The sequence below is a fragment of the Lolium rigidum genome, unplaced genomic scaffold (genome assembly GCF_022539505.1).
Source record: "Lolium rigidum isolate FL_2022 unplaced genomic scaffold, APGP_CSIRO_Lrig_0.1 contig_1705_1, whole genome shotgun sequence".
Taxonomy (NCBI): Eukaryota; Viridiplantae; Streptophyta; class Magnoliopsida; order Poales; family Poaceae; genus Lolium; species Lolium rigidum.
Genome location: NW_025899900.1, coordinates 410,367 through 431,377, shown reverse-complemented (window position 1 = coordinate 431,377; position 21,011 = coordinate 410,367). Strand labels below are relative to the sequence as shown.

Here is a 21,011-nt window from a genome sequence, read left to right as displayed (position 1 = left end):
AGAAAATTTTGGTCACACCTGCTCTACACAACTGGTTCGATTGAATTATCATCAATAAGCAGTTTGGAGTACCAAGTTGTTATGATTTTTTTTGACAATCAATACTAAATGTATATTCATAGTAGCAAATACTAGTACATAGCAGAGACACACGATCTCACGACTTTAAAATAAAATCTAGAAGAAATGAGTAAAATTTTAATGTATCCAAACCTTTTCTTCTTAAAAAACAATACAGTATATGATTAGTTCACAAACATGCGGGGACTTTTTCAGAGAAAAGAAAATCAAGCGGGGTTTTGACCGAAGAGGCAAGTCGTTGGTCGCTGCGAGGACCAACCGGATACATCCGTCAGTGTGTGTGCGTCACTGTCGCTCCCCAGCTCTCCCTCCGGCTACTTCCTTCTCCCTTCCTTCAACCCTCGTGCTCATCCCCTTCCCTGCCTGCTTCTCCCTCTTCCCACTAGCTAGCTACGGTCAAGTCCCAAATCACATCCTCAATTACCACTACAAGCTCCAATCAATCGACCGAACAAGAGACAAGCCGCCATGAGAAGAGGGGAAGCCGAGCTACACAGCCGCCGCTAGCTTATTCCACCAGGAATCCGTGCCAAGAAACATGCCGTCTCTCCGGGGATGTGATCTTGCTCTCCTCCTCTGCGGCTGCTTCTTGCTCCTCCCTTTCCTCTCCCATGGCGCCGACATGCCCCTGGGCAGCTCGCTCACGCCGGGTAACTCGTCGCCTTGGTTGTCGCCCAACTCCACCTTCTCCCTCGCCTTCGGCCCGTCCCCGTCCTCCCCGTCCCTCTCCGTCGCCTCGGTCTCCTACGCCGGCGGCGTCCCCATCTGGTCGGCCGGCGCCGGCGCGGCCGTCGACTCCGGTGGCTCGCTCCGCCTCTCCTCCACCGGCGACCTGCAGCTGCTCAACGGCTCCTCAAACACCGTGCTCTGGTCCTCCAACACCGCCAACCAGGGCGTCACCGCCGCGGCCGTCCAGGAGAGCGGCAACCTCATCCTCAAGAACTCCTCGGGCGGCGCCGTCTGGCAGTCCTTCGACCACCCCACGGACACCGTCGTCATGTCCCAGACCTTCGCCTCCGGCCTGAACCTCACCTCCGGCGACTACCTCTTCACCCTCGACCGGGCCTCGGGCAACCTCACGCTCCGCTGGGCCCGGCGCGCCGCCGCCACCATCACCTACTTCAACCGCGGCTACAACTCCTCCTTCACCGCCAACCGCACGCTCAGCTCCCCCGCGCTCACCATGCAGACCAACGGCATCGTCTCCATCGCCGACGGCACGCTCGCCACCCCCGTCGTCGTCGCCTACAGCAGCAACTACGGCGAGAGCGGCGACATGCTGCGCTTCGTGCGCCTCGACTCCGACGGCAACTTCCGCGCCTACAGCGCGGCGCGCGGCAGCGGCACGGCGGCGGAGCAGTGGTCCGCGGTCGCGGACCAGTGCCAGGTGTTCGGCTACTGCGGCAACATGGGCGTGTGCGGCTACAACGGCACGGCGCCCGTCTGCGGCTGCCCCTCGCAGAACTTCCAGCCCAGCAACCCGTCCAACCCGCGAGAAGGGTGCACGCGCAAGGTCGACCTCGCCAACTGCCCCGGCAACTCCACCATGCTCGAGCTCGACAACACGCAGTTCCTCACCTACACGCCCGAGATCAACACGGAGCAGTTCTTCGTCGGCATCACCGCATGCCGCCTCAACTGCCTCTCGGGGACCTCCTGCGTCGCCTCCACCGCGCTCGCCGACGGGTCCGGCCTCTGCTTCCTCAAGGTCTCCACCTTCGTCAGCGCCTACCAGTCCGCCTCGCTCCCGAGCACCTCCTTCGTCAAGGTCTGCTTCCCCGGCGTGCCCAACCCGCCCCTCGGCGGCGCGGGCAGCGGCTCCTCGTCGTCGCGCAACTCGGGCCTCCGGTCCTGGGTCGTCGTCCTGGTCGTCCTCGGCGTGGTGTCCGGGCTGGTGCTCGCCGAGTGGGTGCTCTGGTGGGTGCTGTGCCGGAACAGCCCCAAGTACGGCGCGGCGTCGGCGCAGTACGCGCTGCTGGAGTACGCGTCCGGCGCGCCGGTGCAGTTCTCCTACCGCGAGCTGCAGCGCTCCACCAAGGGCTTCAAGGAGAAGCTGGGCGCCGGCGGCTTCGGCGCCGTGTACCGCGGCGTGCTGGCCAACCGCACCGTGGTGGCGGTGAAGCAGCTGGAGGGGATCGAGCAGGGGGAGAAGCAGTTCCGGATGGAGGTGGCCACCATCAGCAGCACGCACCACCTCAACCTCGTCCGCCTCATCGGCTTCTGCTCCGAGGGCCGCCACCGCCTGCTCGTCTACGAGTTCATGAAGAACGGCTCCCTCGACTCCTTCCTCTTCACCACGGCCACCGGCGGCGACAACACCAACGCCAAGGCCATGCCCTGGTCCACGCGCTTCGCCGTCGCCGTCGGCACGGCGCGCGGCATCACGTACCTGCACGAGGAGTGCCGCGACTGCATCGTGCACTGCGACATCAAGCCGGAGAACATCCTGCTGGACGAGCACCACAACGCCAAGGTCTCCGACTTCGGCCTCGCCAAGCTCATCAACCCCAAGGACCACCGCCACCGCACGCTCACCAGCGTGCGCGGCACGCGAGGCTACCTGGCGCCGGAGTGGCTCGCCAACCTGCCCATCACAGTCAAGTCCGACGTCTACAGCTACGGGATGGTCCTGCTGGAGACCATCGGCGGCCGCCGCAACTTCGACATCGCCGACGACACCAACCGCAAGAAGTTCTCCGTCTGGGCCTACGAGGAGTACGAGCGGGGGAACGTGGCCGGCATCCTCGACAGGCGGCTCGCCGGGGACGCGGACATGGCCCAGGTGGAGCGCGCGCTGCAGGTCAGCTTCTGGTGCATCCAGGAGCAGCCGTCGCAGCGGCCCACCATGGGGAAGGTGGTGCAGATGCTGGAGGGGGTCATGGAGCTCGAGAGGCCGCCGCCGCCAAAGTCATCCGACAGTTTCCTCACCGTCACCACGGCCACCAGCGGCGTCAGCAGCAGCATGGCGTCCACGTTCGCCTCGTCGTCGGCGCCGGCGCCGCCTGTGCCGTCGCCGAATCTGGAGCAGGAGATCGCCGTGGGGCGATCGGCGTCCGCCAGGAACCGCGAGATCGCGTCGCTCCCGCTGCGCTCGTCGGAGCCGTACATGACAATGTAAAGAATTGCCTGTGCCCATCTTCTCCTGTTCCTGTTCTGAAGAACATCAAAAATGAGGCGGCAAAACGATAGAAAATGATTTGCTTCTGTGATCCGTTCGAAGAGAAGCTGCACAGATCATTGAGCGATTAGGGAATTCATAGGCTGCTCCATTGTCTGGCTGGTTCTGTTCTAGTGGAGCATGGAAGCTGCCTCACTAAAAATTACCAAGTGTTCTTCACGGCCTACGAGATTTTCAGACACATACTAGTAGTACTTCAGAAGTATGGATGTGGGTGACGAGCCAAATAGCCGCAATTTGTAAGTAACAGGATTAGATTAAAAAGTTTGATTCCTCGGAATCATTGTAATTTGTACAAATAATTCAAACCGATTCTGTTCTGAGTTTCAGATGTAGAATTTTGCTTCTCTGCTCCGTTCGAAGAGAAACCGCATAGTAGATCATTGAGCAATTAGGGAATTGATAGGCTGCTCCATGGCCCGGTTGCTTCTGTTCTGGTGGAGCATGGAACCAGCCTCGCTAAAAATTAGCATGTGTTCTTGCCTACGAGATTTTCAGACACATACTAGCAGTACTTCAGAAGTATGAATGTGGGTGACGAGCCAAATTAATAGCCGCAATTTGTAAGTAGCAGAGCTACATTAAAAAGCTTGATTCCTCGGAATCATTGTAATTTGTACAAATAATTCAAACCGATTCTGTTCTGAGTTTCAGATGTAGAATTTTGTCTTTTGAGATGTTTTTTGTCCGGCGCGGCCCAAGGCCGTGTTCCTAGGCCATCTCGACCAACATAGTGCGTAGTGGGCGCGTCGGACAGAAACCGCTACTATAGCCACGTAGAATGACAACATGGTAGCGACCAAGCCCATTCCTCCCATCACATTGCCTCTCCTGCCCTATGAAATCACGCCGCTCTCGCCCCCTCCCCTCCCTCCTCGTCATTTGTTGACTCCACACATAACATGCAATGACCTTTCACGCCCGCCTTGCAAGCAAGGCATTCAAACATTTATTTATGTAGGTTTTTGTTCCCCTCTCTCTGTCGTTCAACCGATTGATTGCTTCGTTGTTTGGTTTATGGATAGCGACGATGAGATGATTCTAGCTTGTCTTCTACAATTACTTTTTTGAGAGTAAAGCACAATATATTAAGCAAGCAAGCCACCTCATTAAAAACCTTCCAGTCCCCTTATGTACCCTGGTAAGGAAAAGAGTGCGTCAAAAACTTGTTGCTTTAGTCAGGCAGAGCCAAATTACAATTATTCTTGATACCCTCCAACACACATGTCGGGGCAGAACCAAAGAGGCAACCCGAAGTACCACTCTTGCCTAATTGTGCTAAACTATGAGCTACTGAATTACACACCCGATCCACTTTAGCAATTCTAATACTAGAGAACACTTTCAGCAGCTCCCTACTTTCACTATCGATGCACCAACTGTTGGATTTGTCCATATCATTGCATGTAAGAACTTGAACAGCCCGCAAGCAATCCGATTCAAGGACAGATGATCGACCATTAAGAGCAATCAAATGTTTTAAACCCTCCAAGCATGCTAGCGCTTCAGCATCTTCTTCTACAATTACAAGCGAATGAGCCGAACAATACCACTCACAAACGTGGAGGTTCAAAGTTTGGGAGAACGAAAACCTAGCCAAGGTAAATGATGAAAGGCATGCCATGGTATACGCCAATTATTTCGCCGATCAACCATCATATACCCCAAAGGATTTTCACCAATGATTTAGGATGAACAAGGGGTTATTTATGACGCTGGTGCTTAGTGTGGGAGAGTATGATGCTTACTTCATGATGAAAGAAGACTGCATCGAAATGGATGCTTTCTCATCAATCAGAAGTGCGTTGCTACAATGCGAATGCTTGCATACATAGCTCCTAGCGATGCAAAAGTTGCAGAGGGCACTTGTGGGAAAGTTTGGACTAGACTATTTCGCCGATCAACCATCATATACCCTAAAGGATTTTCACCAGCTATTTAGGATGAACAAGAGGTTGTTTATGACGCTGGTGCTTAGTGTGGGAGAGTATGATGCTTACTTCATGACAGGGATGGAGCCAGCTTCCCACCTTGAGGGGGGCAAAATGGTGTTGTAAAATTGATGAGGGGGGCAGAGCTACCTAAATAAGCAAGAAATTAGAGCTATAGTGAGTGGAGCTCTTCATAAAATCCAAACCATGGGGGTGGCTAAGCCCCCCCTCGTCCCCCCTTCTCTCCGTTCCTGCTTCATGATGAAAAAAGACTGCATCGAAATGGCTGCTTTCTCATCAATCAGAAGTGCGTTGCTACAATGCGAATGCTTGCATACATAGCTCCTAGAGATGCAAAAGTTGAGTACCTACGCATGGCTGCATCCACAGCCACTGAAGCCTTTGCAAATTCCAGAGGGCAGTGGTAGAAAAGTTTGGACTAGACTATTTGAAAAAGTCAAATGAAGAAGAAACAACTCGTATCATGTCACAAAATGAAGCGTGAGAATTTCCTGGGTTGTTTGGAAGCATGGATTGTATGCATTGGTCATTGAATAATTATCCATTGCTTGGAAAGGTTTGTACAAATGATGTCATGAATATTGCAGTGTGATACTTGAAGCTGTGATAGATTATGACTTTTGATTTTTGGCATGCTTTTTTGTGCATGGTTCGTTCTCACAATGACATCAACGAGAGCGCAACTATGAAATCAATGGCCACCAATATACCAAAAGGTACTACCTAGATGATATCATCTATCCTAGATGATCGACATTTGTGAAGACAATCAACTAGCCTTAGGTTAGAAGAAGTCTCACTTGCTTCGCGTCAGGAGAGTTGCGGGAAAGATGTTGAGCGGTTACTTTGTGTGCTACAATCTCGATTAGCTATTCTGAAGTATCTTGCTCTTACTTTGTCTCATCATGATGTGTCGGAGGTGATGAATGCTTGTGTGATCATGCACAACATGTTCATCCAGAGTGGGCGCAAGTCCAATTCATTTGATGACCCCCGTATGATCACCATGGTCCTCTTGCCGCTATTGATCACTAGGTACCGATGGGGTTTGCTGACTTCCTTGCCATGCATGCCGAAGTCCGTGACCTAGATGCTCATGTGTAACTTCAAAATGATATCCTAAAGCACTTGTGGATGCTCAGAGGAGATGCCGCTTGATGAAGTTGAACTTCATTTTATTTGAATTGTATGGACTTTCATTTCTATTTTTAATTATTTTAAAACTTATTGATTTGTGTGTTGAAACTTTACTAGGTAATATAACATGGTTGAGTTTGCAAAAAAAAAAAAAAAAAAAAACTAGGAGAGGCCGAATAGGGGGGCGCGGCTAGGCGGATGCATACTCCAAACACGCGCGTTTTTGGAACGACGTTTGGAGGTGCGATGATGCTCTAATTGATGACGTTTTTTTCAAGAGGCTAACTGGTGCTGCTAGATGCTGGTTGGACTTTGCACCGCTGAATTTCTGGGCTCTCTCTTTGCCAGAGTGGCATGGCGCTTGCAATTTGACACGATGAACTTTCAGCTGACTTCTCCATCCATCAGCACTTTCTTGGTTGAACGCTCGGGACCCATCCATGGATGATGATGGATCATCAAGTGGCACCCCAGATCCTGCATCGTGCGTCATTTTTGTCATCGCTGGCCTCTCCTGCTGCATCGGCATCGGAAGCACGTGATTGGGGCTTGTTTAGTGTTAGGTTTTATGAGGCCACCGCTGTTCCTCGTACGGCTAGTTCTTATAGGAGCAGCCACTAGAGAAAGTTGTCCAGCCTAGATCCAGTGTGTCAGAAGCAGCAACTGGGTAAAGCTACCCAGCTTAGATCCTCGTAATTGAAATTATGTATAAGTAAGAATGGTTTAACCAACACAAAATGGTTTCGTAGTGTAGTGGTTAGCACTCCAGACTTTGAATCTGGCGACCTGGGTTCGAATCCCGGCGAGACCTCTTTTTTTTCTCCCTTGGAACTCTTTTTTTACGAGGCATTGCCTTCCCCAACTCCGAATTATGTTCACACGAAGTCGAACTATCGCCTCATTTTCATTCACCACTTTATCAATTCATTGACCCTTTCTTGCACGATCATCAGTTAACATCACCTCACGCTTGCAGCCGTCGAACATTTTTACGACACGTGTGAGAAAGAAGCACGCCCGCATGTAGACTCCACACATCAACCGGCACCACTCTCCGGCTAAGGGTCAAGCAAGAAGCAGCCAAGGAAAATCTATCAGGTAGGCAGAAACACACAAATGTACTCCCTAATAATCCCTCCTTTTTCAACGCTCGTGGTCTTGAAAAAGTCAATTCACCACCAGCTTTGAACCGGTGCAGAAGAACTCTGATAAGAATGATGTCCTCTCCTACCACACGCACATTTTTTAAGTTTCTAACCTATGGTTCCCCTTTACAGTTGATTACACGCACCGATTTGATTTTGACCGCGGCAAGGAAGTTGACAGTTCTAGAGACAGCTCAAGTCAAAGTCATACAAAAAGACCGACAAACTCTTGGGTTCAGAAGGACAAGAGAGCTCTGACATAATGGGTTAGTTTAGTTAGTCGTGCGTTTTAACTTGGCCAATGCATTACCTTTTATGTACACAGTTTACAGCTCCAGGAGGACATCTCCAGAAGGTCGGACTAGCGAACTGCGATGAGAGGGAGGCACCGGCCCTCAACGTTCAGTACTCGACCCAGTTGACGTCCAGGTCCTTGAGCTTCAGGAGCCACTTCTGTGCGTCCAGAGGGGCATTCGGCTTGTCGAGTTTGCTCGGGTGCTTGACTGCTGCTGTGGGGGGCGGAGATTCAGGCTGCTTCTCGCCGTCAGAGTCCGCTGATCGCTTCCGAGGACGTCTCGGTTCGAGAGCGAGGAGCCGGGAGACCTCCTGTATGCCGCCCCACTTCTCCAGCGCCCGAGCGATGTCGTAGCGCCCTGGCAAGCAAGAGTGTGGAGAGTGTTTAGAAAGGAAGTCTTGTGATTATGGATGAGTAGAAAGAAGGAACTGGTGGCACTAGCTAGCATGACACAGACCCACAGGGATGTTGCTATCATCAATGTGACATATATTAACTAATAATGCAACTTGGTATGTGGTCAACTTGTGCATTCATTAATTTTAGCTTACACGTCTGGCTTGATCATGGAACAAAACCATAACAATGATTGTAGAAAACTTAACATATTTGGTGCTAAAAAGTGAGCGGCCCCAGGTTTGTTAAGTTACACTAGCACGGTCAAAATTTTGCCAGGCATAATGCAGTGGCATCGCCACAACTGTTTTGACTGCATGAAAGTTCGTTTGAATAGATTGGCCATACAAAATATGCATTGACTAAATTCACACCGAACATGGGGTACCAGATGCAACCAACATCAGTAAGAAAAATGAGCAATCCCAAATTAACTTGGTCTGAACAGAAGTAATCAGGTACCTGCCCTCTCAAAAGATTTTCTACTTGGCATGTAAGAAGGGTCCATCCCCCAGTTCTTCTGGAATCTCCTAATCTGTAAGTAATGGCCATTGCCAACATTAAGATATGACCACATACTGGACATGCAATAAATAAATAAAATTCAAACATAATACAGTAATTATGTCACACAACGAATGGAGTGCTTGTTGTAATTATCTTTGCTAGCAATCTCACAAAGTATTTTTTTAAATAAACATTTTCAAGAATTGGAACAGCATTATAGGCTACTAGCACAAGGCTATTAGCATCATACTCCCTCCGTCCCTAAATAGGTGGCGTATAAACTTAGTCAAGAAGTCGATGTTTCCAAATTTTGACTAAATATATTGAAGGAAATATCAACAACTATAATATTAAATAAGTATACCATGAAAATATATCTTATGCCGAATCTATTGATATTGATTTGGTATTACAGATCTTCATATTTTGGTATATATTCTTGGTCAAACTTTGAAAACATTGACATTTTATGTAAGTTTATACGCCACCTATTTAGGGGCGGAGGGAGTACGATGCTAGTAGCCTTGTACTAGACCGGACATCTAAAAAAAAGCAGAGGGAGGTAAAACATATTCTGTCTTACCTCATCTTGCAAGTTCTCCAGATTATCCCAATAACCTCTTGGTTTCCGATTTTTATAAGAAAGGGCAAGGTTCATTGTGCCGGCGATCTTCCTGAACCCACCCATCCGTGTTATTGCCTTCTCAATATCAACTCTTCCGTGTGTCCGAAGATGTTTTCTCTTAGGCATGAATCCATTCTGACCATATTTTGCAATAAAACTACCAAGTTCAGATTTGAGGACCTCGATGTCCTTTTGCAGGCCTGGAACTTTTGGTCTCATCTTCGTAGAACTTGAAGAGCAATCTTCAGATGCTTGCTCTGATCGCCGCCCTTCTGCATAATCAATAGCAACAGTATCTGGATTGGTTGGCACATCAGAGTGAGCTGTAGAAGTGCCTCTCTCAGCTTTAGCATTTTCAACATAATCACGGATCGCACATAAATTTGACGGAAGATCTTCGTATATGACCTGAAAAGGATAATGAAGTGTCCTGGTTTAATTACCCAAAGTCTAAACATGATTAAATTTCACAAAAAATAATTCATCAAAGCACCAAGTACATTAATGCTAAGAAGACGATGTCATGATCTGCTTTTATTAAGATGAAAGAAGAGTGCCAAAAATTAGTCACAAGTTAACCTGAACAATGCAAGAAGTGCAGTCATAAGTTCCCAGTTGCCTAAAAAGTGGACAGTAGAAATGTGTTTTAATATATTCATTATGGTGTTTGCACAGTGAGGATACCTTGTGATAAGAATTCCTTTAAAACCAATTATTTGGATGCCAGCGACTGAGATGTTTGTAGCTAGCAAGCTAAATTATGAAAATAATCCCTTGGATATTGTCCAGAGAGACCTAACATGTAATTATTATTATTATTGAGGGAAGGAAATAGTAATTCTTATTCTTGAGAGAGCCAAATGTGAATTGGTAAAGATAGTGCATACAACCTTATACTGGCTCAGAGTATAGAGATTCATTCAGTTCATCATTTGTCAGGAATAAGCCTGTGACTGTAGCTGGTGAAAGATACAAAATTAATGGGTAAAAGAAGAAAAACTAAAATCTGTCACATGAGCATGATAGTATATTCAACAAGATGATACACCTACAACAAGTTTATTTTCTAAACTTACGTCAACAACAAAATATACTCACTATGGTATATATAGTTATATGCCCCAGGGTTACGTAAGTGCTAATACTGTTCTTTCATCACAGAAAAAAAAGAAGACTGGGGCACATAAATTCCTTTTTGGTCCAATTTTTCTACCTCATAACAATAACATGTATCACAACAAAACGAAGTTGCGCATACCTCTTCGAGGATAGACTCGGAGAGAAAGGTATCCTTATGCATCTTAGTCTCGACCATATACTTCAGCAGCGTGTGCTGATCTCCAAGCTGTTCGAGGCGCCATTTTCCTTTAAATGAGTAGAAATCTCCCTCGACTTGCTCAAAGCAGATCTCACGTTCGAGTTTCTCGCGCAGATCCATAACAACACGGGCATGAAGAACCATATAGAGTAGACCTTTGCAGCCCTCCTAGAAAATAATAAATCTGAGATGTTGCGGAACTAAATAGAACATCAGATAAAGCATTAAAATAACTCCTACCTGCAATATGCGAACCTTGTTATTATCACGAAGAATAATCCGACTAATAGCCAGGTTTGGTATAACCCTACGAGATAGCTATATTAGATCATAGCTGTGTAACGAAAGTAGACTATGTGCACTCCAAATAATGCAGAAGGATAAAACTACTTACTCGGGCAACTTCTCATACGCTGTGAGTACATCCCATACTTCTCGAACTGGTGCTTTCACGGTGATACTTGCAACAACACACCTGTGAGCCCCTTCATGTTCCTTCAACCAAACCATTCCACGGGGGAAGCCAATCTTCTTAGTGTGCATTCCATCAAATTTGAAATTCCACGGATAAATCTTTGATAGATATAAGCTTAGTTAGTTACCAGGAGGCCATCAAATCGTCGGAGATGGATCTCGTCTACCACACAAGGCCTATCAAGCCTGCAGACACTTCCATATACACCCCATTTGCCATTCAACTCAGGAGGAGGTGGAGCAAGCACACCACCAAAGCCGGTGGAGGAAGGTGCTTCTTTGAAGTTACTAGAAGAAATGTCATCATTCTCGACTATTGGACTACGGAAGTTAAGTGGCTTGGACTCTGCACCGGTAAATTTTGTAGGTCCAAATTTATGGTTCTCTAAATACATTTTTTCAGATCTAAAAGCCAAGGCTGTAAGATTCACAGGAAGATCCGAGCTTATAATCCTCTCAAGAAATATTGCTGGGAAATTGAATCTAGGTATCACATTAACTTCATACAGCAAAATTGCACTAGCAGACCTGTTACAGAACAAAACAGGGGTTATATAAGACTTATTAGAGGGGAAAAATATGCTAGGAAAAAGAATTGATCAAGGAAAAGTCCAAGGATCCCTGATATCAAGATATTTCAACATCAGGGCAGTAAGCATTAGCAAAGTTAAGGACTATGAAGCAAACAAGCTGGATGTTCATGAAACGCACTTGGCATGAACAAGACAACAAAATGATCACAAGATGCACACCTTGGACCAGACCGGACAGTCCATTTCCCTTCGAACTTCTTAAAGTCGCCATCGACCATGGAGAAGTGGAGCTCTCGTCCATTAACCTGCACGGCAATCGGTACTTATCAGTTCAGTGGTACATAGCTAAACATAACTAGAAAAAGGAGGGAGACCATTCACCATCTTTAAATTAATTACGTACGATTTAACAAGAACGAACACTTGCAGCAACGATAACAGAAAAAAAACCCGGTTACATGCGCTTGTGTGTGAGGATCAAAACAACTGGTCATTAGAAAATGCTGTAGTATACATTCAGTTCGAGTGACCATGGCTTAGCTGAGATTATCCTCACTGAACCTCTATGTATGTGGTTTCCTTACTGTAAATCAGTTGGAGCCAGCATCTCGGTTACAATTTCATTCTGCCTGGCGCTTGGCGATCAATGAGAAAACGTGTGCTAGTAAATCCTGAATTGTGACTAAGTTCATTGCAATTTCAGAAATACTAGTAGGAAAGAATGGTGAACAACATACATATGCAGATTCTAACTAAAATGCTTTCACTAGTCAGGACCAAACCAACTGATCATGTACAAATGCTCCCATACATTCAGCTCAGCAAACCACCAACATTTCAGTGACTTTTCATTCTTCCTCACGCCTTAGCGATCAATGAGAAACGTGTACTAGTAAAGCTTGAACTGAGTGACCAAGTTCATTGCAATTTGACAATTACTAGAACTAGAAATACTGTTGAACACTACACAGACGCGAATTGTGACAAAAATGCATTCAGTAGTCAGGACGAAACTGGTCAGAAATCCCATATATTCAGTTGTGAGATTGCAGTTCACGACCAATGAGGGAAATGCACCAGCAACGCCTGAATTACGACCGAGTTCATTGCAATCTAGTGACACTCAGTACTACAGTAGTTGGGAATCATGGTGGAGACTGATCACTTACGGCATCCGGGACCTCCCGGAGATCCAGCACGACGCGCGCCTCGATGTGCCAGTAGAGGGCCTGCTGCAGCCCCCTCTGCTCCAGCCATATCCTGCCCTCGTGCGGGCACGGGATCCTCCCACTGCACGCGCACAAAATTTCACCCCATTCAGTTCGCGGATGGTGAATGAAGGGAACAGGGAGCTCGTAGTCGGCGAGGCGATGGAGACGCGGACCTGTGGACGAGGTTTGGGACGAAGTCGGCGAGGCGCTCGTAGTCGGTGATGATGCGCCACACGGTGTCGACGTCGGCGGCCACGGCCACGGACGCGAACACCCGCCGCTCCCGCCACGACACCACGTCCACGTCGCACTGCACGCTCGGCCCCGCGCGGGGCCCGCCCGCGCCCCAGCGCCCGCCGCGGTAGGTTCGCTGCTGCTGGTGGTTGTCGTGGCGGTGGTCGGCGCCCCAGTGGTCTCCGGTGGCGGCTGCCGCGGCGGCGACTGACCGGCGGCCGGAAGAAACGCGGTGCCCGCGGCGAGGAGCGGGGCTCGCGGCGGGGTTGGGGTTCCGCGGGAGGAATGCGGCGGGGCCGGGGGCGGGAGAGACGAGCGCCCGCATGGCTCCCCGCGGCCGCGTGCGCGTGCTTGCGGTGGAAGTGGATTGCCGGGGAAGGAGGGGACGAGAGCTCACTCCAGCCGCTCGAGCGGGTGGCTCACGGAGCTCGAGCCACTGGCATGCCCGCCGTGTCGGTCACGGATGGCGACGGCGGATTGATTCTGCCGCGGCGACGTGTGGCGGGAAGGCGAGGAAGCAGCGTGTACTGCCACCTGTGTGGCGCGGTGAATCTCGCGGGAGAAAATATCCACCCAGCAGAGCTTCGTTCGAGACGTGGACGCCCATTCTCTCCACCGGCAGTAAAGGCTGTGTCACACACTTTGTAATGGTGATTACAAAGAACATCCTGATACCACACAAGGGTAATCACAACTCACAAGGATACCGCAAGTCTCATCCATAATATCGTGAAGAAATATGATTGATACAATAGGACATCACGAGTGTTATTCGTGCACATACCGGGGCTACTATGGATGTCACGGTTCCACTATTGGTTACTGTCCGGAAGAGTTCCAGAGTTTTTTTTTGAGAGCAACCACATATAATTCATTAATCGAACACCAAGTTACATGAAGCAACACATGTGGAAACTAAAAGACAAACCGGGATAAAATGATTATCCTGAATTTGCAGATAAAAATCTAAAAGATCGAGAAATACAAAACGATCTCTAGGATTTCCTGCAACCACCGAGTTATGGCTGTGAGTAATCCAACTTGTTTGCTTGGGTCACACGGTAAATGTTCTTCGTCCGTATAATAGTTAAATTCATGGGAGAATTATTGAAAGTGTCTCAACAATGGTTCGGAATTTTAAGTGAAGTAAGAATAAGAGAGTGAAGCATCGGAACTTCGGAAGCCGGAAGGGCTCAAGACGGCAAATCCTATATGTCGACAAGGACGGCGGTTACCGCGCGCTGCACGCGGCACCCTCCTGCCCGCGCGGTATGGACCGACATGGTTGGCCTAGTTCGCGTTTTTCCTTTATTCTTGTTTTTTATTTTTTTATTTTCTATTTTTATTTTCTATTTTTTACTTTTTATTTCCTATTTATTTTTTATTTCATTTCATTTTGAAAAAATGAGCATTTTTAATAATTTATTTTTTGAAAATTTAAATATAAAATGTTCAAATTTAAAAAATTCAAACACAAAAAATGTTCAAATTCGAAAAATATTCAAATTTAGGAAAACACAAATTTTTGAAAAAATGTTTAAGTTCAAAAAATGTTCAAATATTTAAAATTGTTCAATTTTAAGATTTATTCAATTTTTAAAATTGTTCATTTTCAAAAGGTATTCATTTTTTAAAATGTTCAATTTTAAATTTGTTCAGATTTTTAAAATATTTTCAAACTTTACAAAAAAAGGAAAGCTAAAGAAATAATACATCAAAAAAAGAAAAGGCAAAAAAAGGAATTACCAGTTTTGGGCCTAGCTCGATAATGCTCCTGCGCCGGTGCAGGGTGTGCGGCACCTTTTCCCGCATCGACCAGGTCCGCGTATAGGCACTCCTGGCAGGAGGGCCAGCCAGCCGAGCCAGCCCTTGGAGGGCCCGGCTGGGCCCCTTTGGGGACCATTAGGGTGGCCGGATGGTTTGTGGGGGGGGGGGCACCGGCCCCACCCCCTTGCACCTCCTAGACGACATAATTCAGCTAGTATGCGTCTGTAGCTAAGGCGACGATGTTGTGGTTTACTATGGGTGGACAACAAAATTGATGATATGAAAATCGAAAGACTGGGACTAAATCTAAAAAGATCGACACCACAAAGCCTAATAAAAAATTGGGTAGAAAATTTTAAACCAAATTGGGGTAAATGAAATCTACCAAACTGACCGAACTTTACATGAGAACGGCTCCAATATCCGGAACTATGTGATGTGCGTGAATTGTTGTATTGTTCAATTTTCATCAAACTGCTATAGTGAGGTTGTGCTTTTGTTCGGATTGTGAACATTTATTCCTACCAGTTGATAATAATATACACACCGAAAAGTGTCCAAAATGCAGCTAAAATATTGTTGTCTTTGTACTAAATATTCTCGAAGTTTTGTGTTGACAACATCAACCACGTCGTTTGGTCATGACTGAACCCGAATTAATTAGGTACATAATTTGAAAAATACCGAAATAGTGAAATACAATGACTGATCCGATTTATCGGTCATGATTGAATGCCCACCCCTAGGGCCCTCAGTGATTCGATCCAAACCAAGCTTGGGATTTTGTGTTTGTTGCACGGAGGAAATTACACCCTTCACCATGGTGTTACAGATCAACCAAGATGATCACGAGCGGAACAACTCGAACTTATTTTGGTGGTGGGTGGATACTCTTTGGATACCAATTTGTGACGACTTCATCTGATGGGAATCGAGAGCGCAAGGTGTTGCAAGAAAGGTTAGCATGAGAGAGAAAGGGAGAAGAAAATATGAGGAAAAAAGTGAAGGTGGAAGGGGATCACAGGATTTGCTTCTCATTTCATATGCCATTCAACACATGCGAAGAGTATTTATCGTCTCAGACTGGTGGGCCACAGGCGGCAACACCTTACTCTCTATGATCTTTGTAGTTTCGTTTCTATTTGAAATGGAACTGGGCGGGAGCGCCTTTATTCTAAAAACCTTACTCTCTATGACACGTTGGTCCCACTCACCCTTTTCTCCCTCAAGTTCACTGCGCCGAAGCCGGCGACAGGCGGGACCTCAGGGTCTTCTCCATGGAGATGGAGCTTCAAGTGGGTCGCAACGGTGGGAACCAGGGGTGTGGTTTCCCTCCATTTTTTCTCAGCTTTTTCCTCCGTTTTCTGCCAGGCAGGAAAAGATCAGGAGCTACAAAAGTAGTTGTCGGGCTGTGTACGTACTCTGCATTCTGGGTCTTCATTGTTTCTTGATACGATTCACCCTGACACAGTTTTTTTTTTTTTCAAGATACGATTCACAAAGATTTCCACTACAAAAATATGCACAAAGATAGTGTGCTGCAAATTCCGCTCAAAAGGGAATAACAGAATTACCATACAAAAAAAACATATATCCTGGCATCCTGCACTCCATTGAAAAGACATATATCAATAAATCATGCACTTTGTTGTCTATGGAACCTCCAGTGAAAGCAAACTACTGAACATTGTAACAACACCAACAGATCTGATTTTATTCAGTGGTACGGAGTACTACTTTTACATTCTATCCACTAACGTTTCTGCACGAAATATACTCGATACAAACTCCAGTGCACCATACTAGTCTAGAACTGAACATTTATTTAAGTACAGTACTGCTGTGACAGCGAACATCCATGAAGTAAACCTGCTGCCTAAGAAAACAGAGGCGATTTTCTGTCACCCATTGCGTAAGAGATGATGTTCTTCTTCAGAGGCGATATGAACTGGGCACCATGGAATGCGGCGGCTCTCAGGACGTTGAGGGGCCCGAAATCGACGGAGTACATCTTCTGGAAGCCATCTAGCACTGCCGCCATCGCAACGTTTGCAGCCTTCCGGTCCTTCTCGTACCGACTTAGCAGAGATAGCTGACATATAGGAAAAAGGTCATGTCAGTTTACACTAGACTAGCTACATTATGCCTTACGATAAACAATGCATCCAAACAAAGAAAGAAGGCGTCACGAAAAATGATGATTAAGCTGCTGAATGGCCAGTTCTACATCCCTTGGTTGCACTTAACTAGTTTCTACGCAATAGTAGTAACAGTTGCTCTGGAAGCTAGGATATACAGCGGTATCTGAAGAAATCTAACTACACCAAAGCATTCTTAGGTACTTGGTTGATTCAAAAGATAAGTAGGTACTTACATCTCCAATATCAGCACCAACTGAAACACCTTCAGAAATAACGTTTGCCAATGCAGCTGCGTCTCCAAAACCCAAGTTGACACCTTGCCCAGCCAAGGGGTGGACTGTATGTGCAGCATCACCAACTAGAGCTAGCCCTTTTGAAACATAATCATGGGAATGCATCAGTGACAGTGGAAACGCCATTCTATCGGAGATCAACCCAATTGCTTTTGGTGGCACTTCAAAGCATTCTTGTGTAGATGCTGCAGTATCTCCAATGCCAGAAAACAACCTTTCCATGTAACGGTCAAGGCTACTAGAGTTGGGACGAGGACCATGACCAAAATCCAGTGCATGGTTCACCGACTTCAGAAAATCTTCAGGGCTGGTTGACTTATGGCGCGATGCCTCCTCCGGGCTCATTGTCCACACTATATTGCTGAAGTTGTCACCTACAGGAAGTAGGGCAATTGGGCCAGAAGGGAGAAACCTCTGCCATGCACAGTCATTCTCTGCAATATGCTCAACTGTACATATAATTGCACTCTGAGGATAACTCCACCCAGATGTTTTTATGCCCGCAGTCTGCCTTACATTGGACTTGGAACCATCAGCTCCTATCTGTGACCATAAGTTTACATAAGCGGTTGAAGGCAATGAGGAGATACAAAAGATCAAATGAATGGAGAAGCAGATATAGGAACTTACCACCAACTTCGAATATAAAGTCTGCCCATCGCTTAGGTCAAGTTTAACCAAATTACTACGACGTAGTGCCTCTGAAGTATGACCGGTGGAATCTGCCTCAGTTGATGCTGACTTCAGCCCTACTGTTCCTTGTCTGCTCTTTGACGGGAAAGCAAGAGATACCAATCGGGTAGGATAGATTATCTTTTCAATGTCTTCCTTTTGCTCCTGATAAGGCAAACATCTTAAGCATCAAAATAAGGTGACTATTTAGATTAAAAAGAAGTCAGCTTACACATAAACACATCAGCTGGCTGCAAAACAGCAAACTGTGCATTTCCACGAGTTATGTTCTTTGAGACTTTTATGATATGTGAGATCATGTTATTCCTTATGAATAAGACTATTAACCTCACACAAAGTAGTAGAGTGTGCTTCATGACCAACAGTTCTAACAAAAACGCGTTGTCAGTAACTAGGTAGTGTGTACAGCTAATAAAATCTAATGCACAGGAATTAGGTAGCATAAAACAAGTACATTGGTCTGTTTTACAAAAGCTTCTTATATAAGACGTACTTTGCTCTCTTGAACACTTTGACTGTAAGGTTGTGTACATTATTCAACAAGTTTCTAAACTAGGAAACAGACCATTTGCATCTAGTGGGCTAGTATTAAACAAGTTCAAACATCAGAACTAACATCTAGATCCAAATCAAAATCATCCAGAGATTGAAGAAAAAGACAAACCTGTAAACGTAACAAAAGCGAGTTGCAAAGCACCTTGTTCTCCACCACACATCTAAACAATGCAAAAACAAAGCAAAATGTTATCAATCAACCCGAGAAAAAGCTGGATCAGGCAATTACAGCAGCTTCCCTTAAAACATACCCAAGATATTCTTTGCACACATCTCTTGCATTGTACCTCGTGTATCCTAGTCCAGTGTAATCCCATACCTGCAAGCAATAATTCGTCCAAATTGCAATCAGTATTCACGCTGAGCACTCACTATCTAAGCAAGAAACTGTTGCTCTCATTGTTTGCTAACGCGGCAAATAAGATGCAAGAAACTGTTGCTCTTGTTGCGTGCAAATGAACGAATAAGAAAGAAGAAACTGTTTCTCAGATTATCTGGAAGTGCAAGAAATAAAAGGGAACATGACCAAAGGTAAACGAGCCAAGTGATAATGCCTGCACATATGGTTGGACAGTTTCCGTACAAGGATCACACAACAATAGCCTAATATGCATAAATTAAAGCATATAATAAGTAGTACCAGTTTGGCAAGATAAAAGATGAAACCATATTACAAGTACCAGTTATGTTAAGCTTCAAGTGATCTATTCTATCCAAATGATGAAATGGGCTAGATAAAACACAAGATAAGGTACAAACACAGTGTCACTATCTTTTACATTCCATACTTCCATTTGGGGATGCTTTTAAAGTGTGAAGTATAAATTGCATGTTACATTTGTACAGCGATTGATTCAATAGTTTATTCAACTCGGTTCACTGAGATTAATGCATGAATGAAGAAACCTACTACAAGAAACATCAGTGACTTGTCCAGAGTCTGATCAAGCACAAGCAGTTATACAGAAAAAGGTAATCGCCATACATATGAAAAAAATTGCATAACATCACCTGCATTTTGCCAAAGAAAGCGTGTCTTTGCTGTAGAATATGCTCCCACGCACCAATATCTGCCAAATGACATAGTACAAGTATGAAAAATATGTCCTGCTATGCAATATTATCGGTAGTATCTAAACTAGAAGTAGCTCCAAACGCATGATACTGAATGTTTAAGATGCTAAACTTCTCAAACTACATGTTGTCAAGTTTCCTATTTTGACTCCCAATACTCAAAGAATTAATTAAACGTGTGAAAATACCCAACTGGTAGCAACAGAAAAGGATTGCTGGCCATACAAAGATTAGCAGGGTTGGTTATACCCGCATGGTTGTGCTTACTTGACATGAAGTTTCAGGTTATCACTAACTAAACTTGACAGGAAATGCAGCTCAACTATATATTGTGTTATGGTAAGTGCTAGGCGTCCTTTCTGTATTATCACCAATGAAATACTAAGCACTTTAACTCCAAATACTGATACATGGCAGACACATCCAGAACTCTGACTTGAAACAAGTAAATGTCGTATCCATTTTAGATTAGCAATCTTACCTCTGAAGAAGGAAATGGTTGCAGGGGTAACAGTGCTGACCCTTGAATCAGGTACACCATCTTTCTTCAGATAACCTCTCGACTTCAACGCAGGATTGCTATCGATGATGGCGACCCGCAGATGCTTGGTCAGTGGCATATTGGCTGCATTACCAAACTTGAACACGTAAGTAGAAGTTGGTGCTTCTGATCAACTCGCCTGCACTACCAATAGAGCCTCACATGGAATTAGCAAAGGGGCAGGGAGGATCGCTGAGAACATTATTCCAGTGGTTTTCAGTTTGTTTTTGTTACTAGTAGCTAATGTTGTGGCCTGGGATAGCTAGGCAAATATAGTTCCTCTCCCCACAATTCATACAAGAGAAGCAGAGGCACACCAAGACAGCAATACCTACAGAGTGCACAAGCAACGGCCAAGCCCACCATGCCTCCGCCGACGATGGCCACGTCGAGCTCGTCATCCCCAGGTTTCACGCCAGCAACGTTCGCCGGGGCGCCCTACATGTTCATGCACAACCACCAGCTATTAGGAACGAACCCTTGATCATTTTATCTGAACCCTAGGGAGGGGGAAACGGAGAGGAACTGGTACCTGCGGCTCGGCTGCCCCCGTGGGCGCGCTGGAGAAGTCCCTCGCCGTCGGCCGGATCCGACTTGCCGCCGCGTAGCATCTGGTTTGGGGGCAGAGTGGGAGGACGCGGAACAGTTTAGTCAGGCCGGGGCAGAGCAGCGGACCGAACCGTGGAGCGAGAGGAGGGGATGGAGTGGGGCGCACCTTGTTCTCCGTAGCAGGGAGTGGACGGCGGCGGCGGAGGCGCGCGCCGGCGTCGGCGCCATCAGCGAACGGCGGAGGGAGAAGAGACCTGAACCGGTCGGTGCGGGTGCGGTGCGGACGTGTGCCGGGACGAGCTAGTGTGGTTT

At 46.6% G+C, this 21,011-nt stretch overlaps 3 protein-coding genes and 1 non-coding gene across 4 annotated transcripts; 2 read left to right on the top strand and 2 right to left on the bottom strand.

Annotated features, from left to right (window-relative positions):
• The first annotated feature begins 395 nt into the window (after nucleotides 1-395).
• LOC124680455 (G-type lectin S-receptor-like serine/threonine-protein kinase At1g34300) lies at nucleotides 396-3,597 on the top strand. Its single transcript, XM_047215512.1, has one exon. The coding sequence runs from the start codon at nucleotides 620-622 to the stop codon at nucleotides 3,197-3,199; it is 2,580 nt and encodes an 859-aa protein (XP_047071468.1). The 5' UTR covers nucleotides 396-619; the 3' UTR covers nucleotides 3,200-3,597.
• A 3,490-nt stretch (nucleotides 3,598-7,087) lies between these two features.
• TRNAQ-UUG lies at nucleotides 7,088-7,159 on the top strand. The gene has a single exon. It is a non-coding gene; the product is annotated as a tRNA-Gln (tRNA).
• Nucleotides 7,160-7,648: 489 nt separating this feature from the next.
• Nucleotides 7,649-13,411, bottom strand: LOC124680439. Its single transcript, XM_047215497.1, has 10 exons — nucleotides 13,026-13,411; nucleotides 12,811-12,931; nucleotides 11,861-11,946; nucleotides 11,237-11,636; nucleotides 11,029-11,129; nucleotides 10,875-10,941; nucleotides 10,575-10,802; nucleotides 9,275-9,724; nucleotides 8,647-8,719; nucleotides 7,649-8,146 (listed from the first exon to the last, which is right to left on the bottom strand). Exons 1-10 carry the CDS (start codon nucleotides 13,409-13,411, stop codon nucleotides 7,896-7,898), a joined length of 2,163 nt encoding a protein of 720 aa, XP_047071453.1. The 3' UTR covers nucleotides 7,649-7,895.
• A 3,174-nt stretch (nucleotides 13,412-16,585) lies between these two features.
• LOC124680441 (ubiquinone biosynthesis monooxygenase COQ6, mitochondrial-like) lies at nucleotides 16,586-20,584 on the bottom strand. Its single transcript, XM_047215499.1, has 8 exons — nucleotides 20,482-20,584; nucleotides 20,091-20,234; nucleotides 19,547-19,605; nucleotides 18,787-18,854; nucleotides 18,645-18,696; nucleotides 17,918-18,124; nucleotides 17,228-17,830; nucleotides 16,586-16,945 (listed from the first exon to the last, which is right to left on the bottom strand). The coding sequence occupies exons 1-8, from the start codon at nucleotides 20,549-20,551 to the stop codon at nucleotides 16,730-16,732; spliced, it is 1,419 nt and encodes a 472-aa protein (XP_047071455.1). The 5' UTR covers nucleotides 20,552-20,584; the 3' UTR covers nucleotides 16,586-16,729.
• Nucleotides 20,585-21,011: the final 427 nt, after the last annotated feature.

Bases quoted from the DNA above. Each gene is read 5' to 3' on its own strand.
- LOC124680455 (XM_047215512.1), top strand. From the start codon at position 620: ATGCCGTCTCTCCGGGGATGTGATCTTGCTCTCCTCCTCTGCGGCTGC.
- LOC124680439 (XM_047215497.1), bottom strand. From the start codon at position 13,411: ATGCGGGCGCTCGTCTCTCCCGCCCCCGGCCCCGCCGCATTCCTCCCG. The intron at 12,932-13,025 runs GTCCGCGTCTCC...GTGCGCGTGCAG, and splicing joins GTCCCAAACCTCGTCCACAG to TGGGAGGATCCCGTGCCCGC. The intron at 9,725-10,574 runs GTATGCGCAACT...TATCCTTTTCAG, and splicing joins CCGAGTCTATCCTCGAAGAG to GTCATATACGAAGATCTTCC.
- LOC124680441 (XM_047215499.1), bottom strand. From the start codon at position 20,551: ATGACGAGCTCGACGTGGCCATCGTCGGCGGAGGCATGGTGGGCTTGG. The intron at 17,831-17,917 runs GTAAGTTCCTAT...TTATGGTCACAG, and splicing joins CTTTATATTCGAAGTTGGTG to ATAGGAGCTGATGGTTCCAA. The intron at 16,946-17,227 runs GTAAGTACCTAC...CCTATATGTCAG, and splicing joins TTGGTGCTGATATTGGAGAT to CTATCTCTGCTAAGTCGGTA.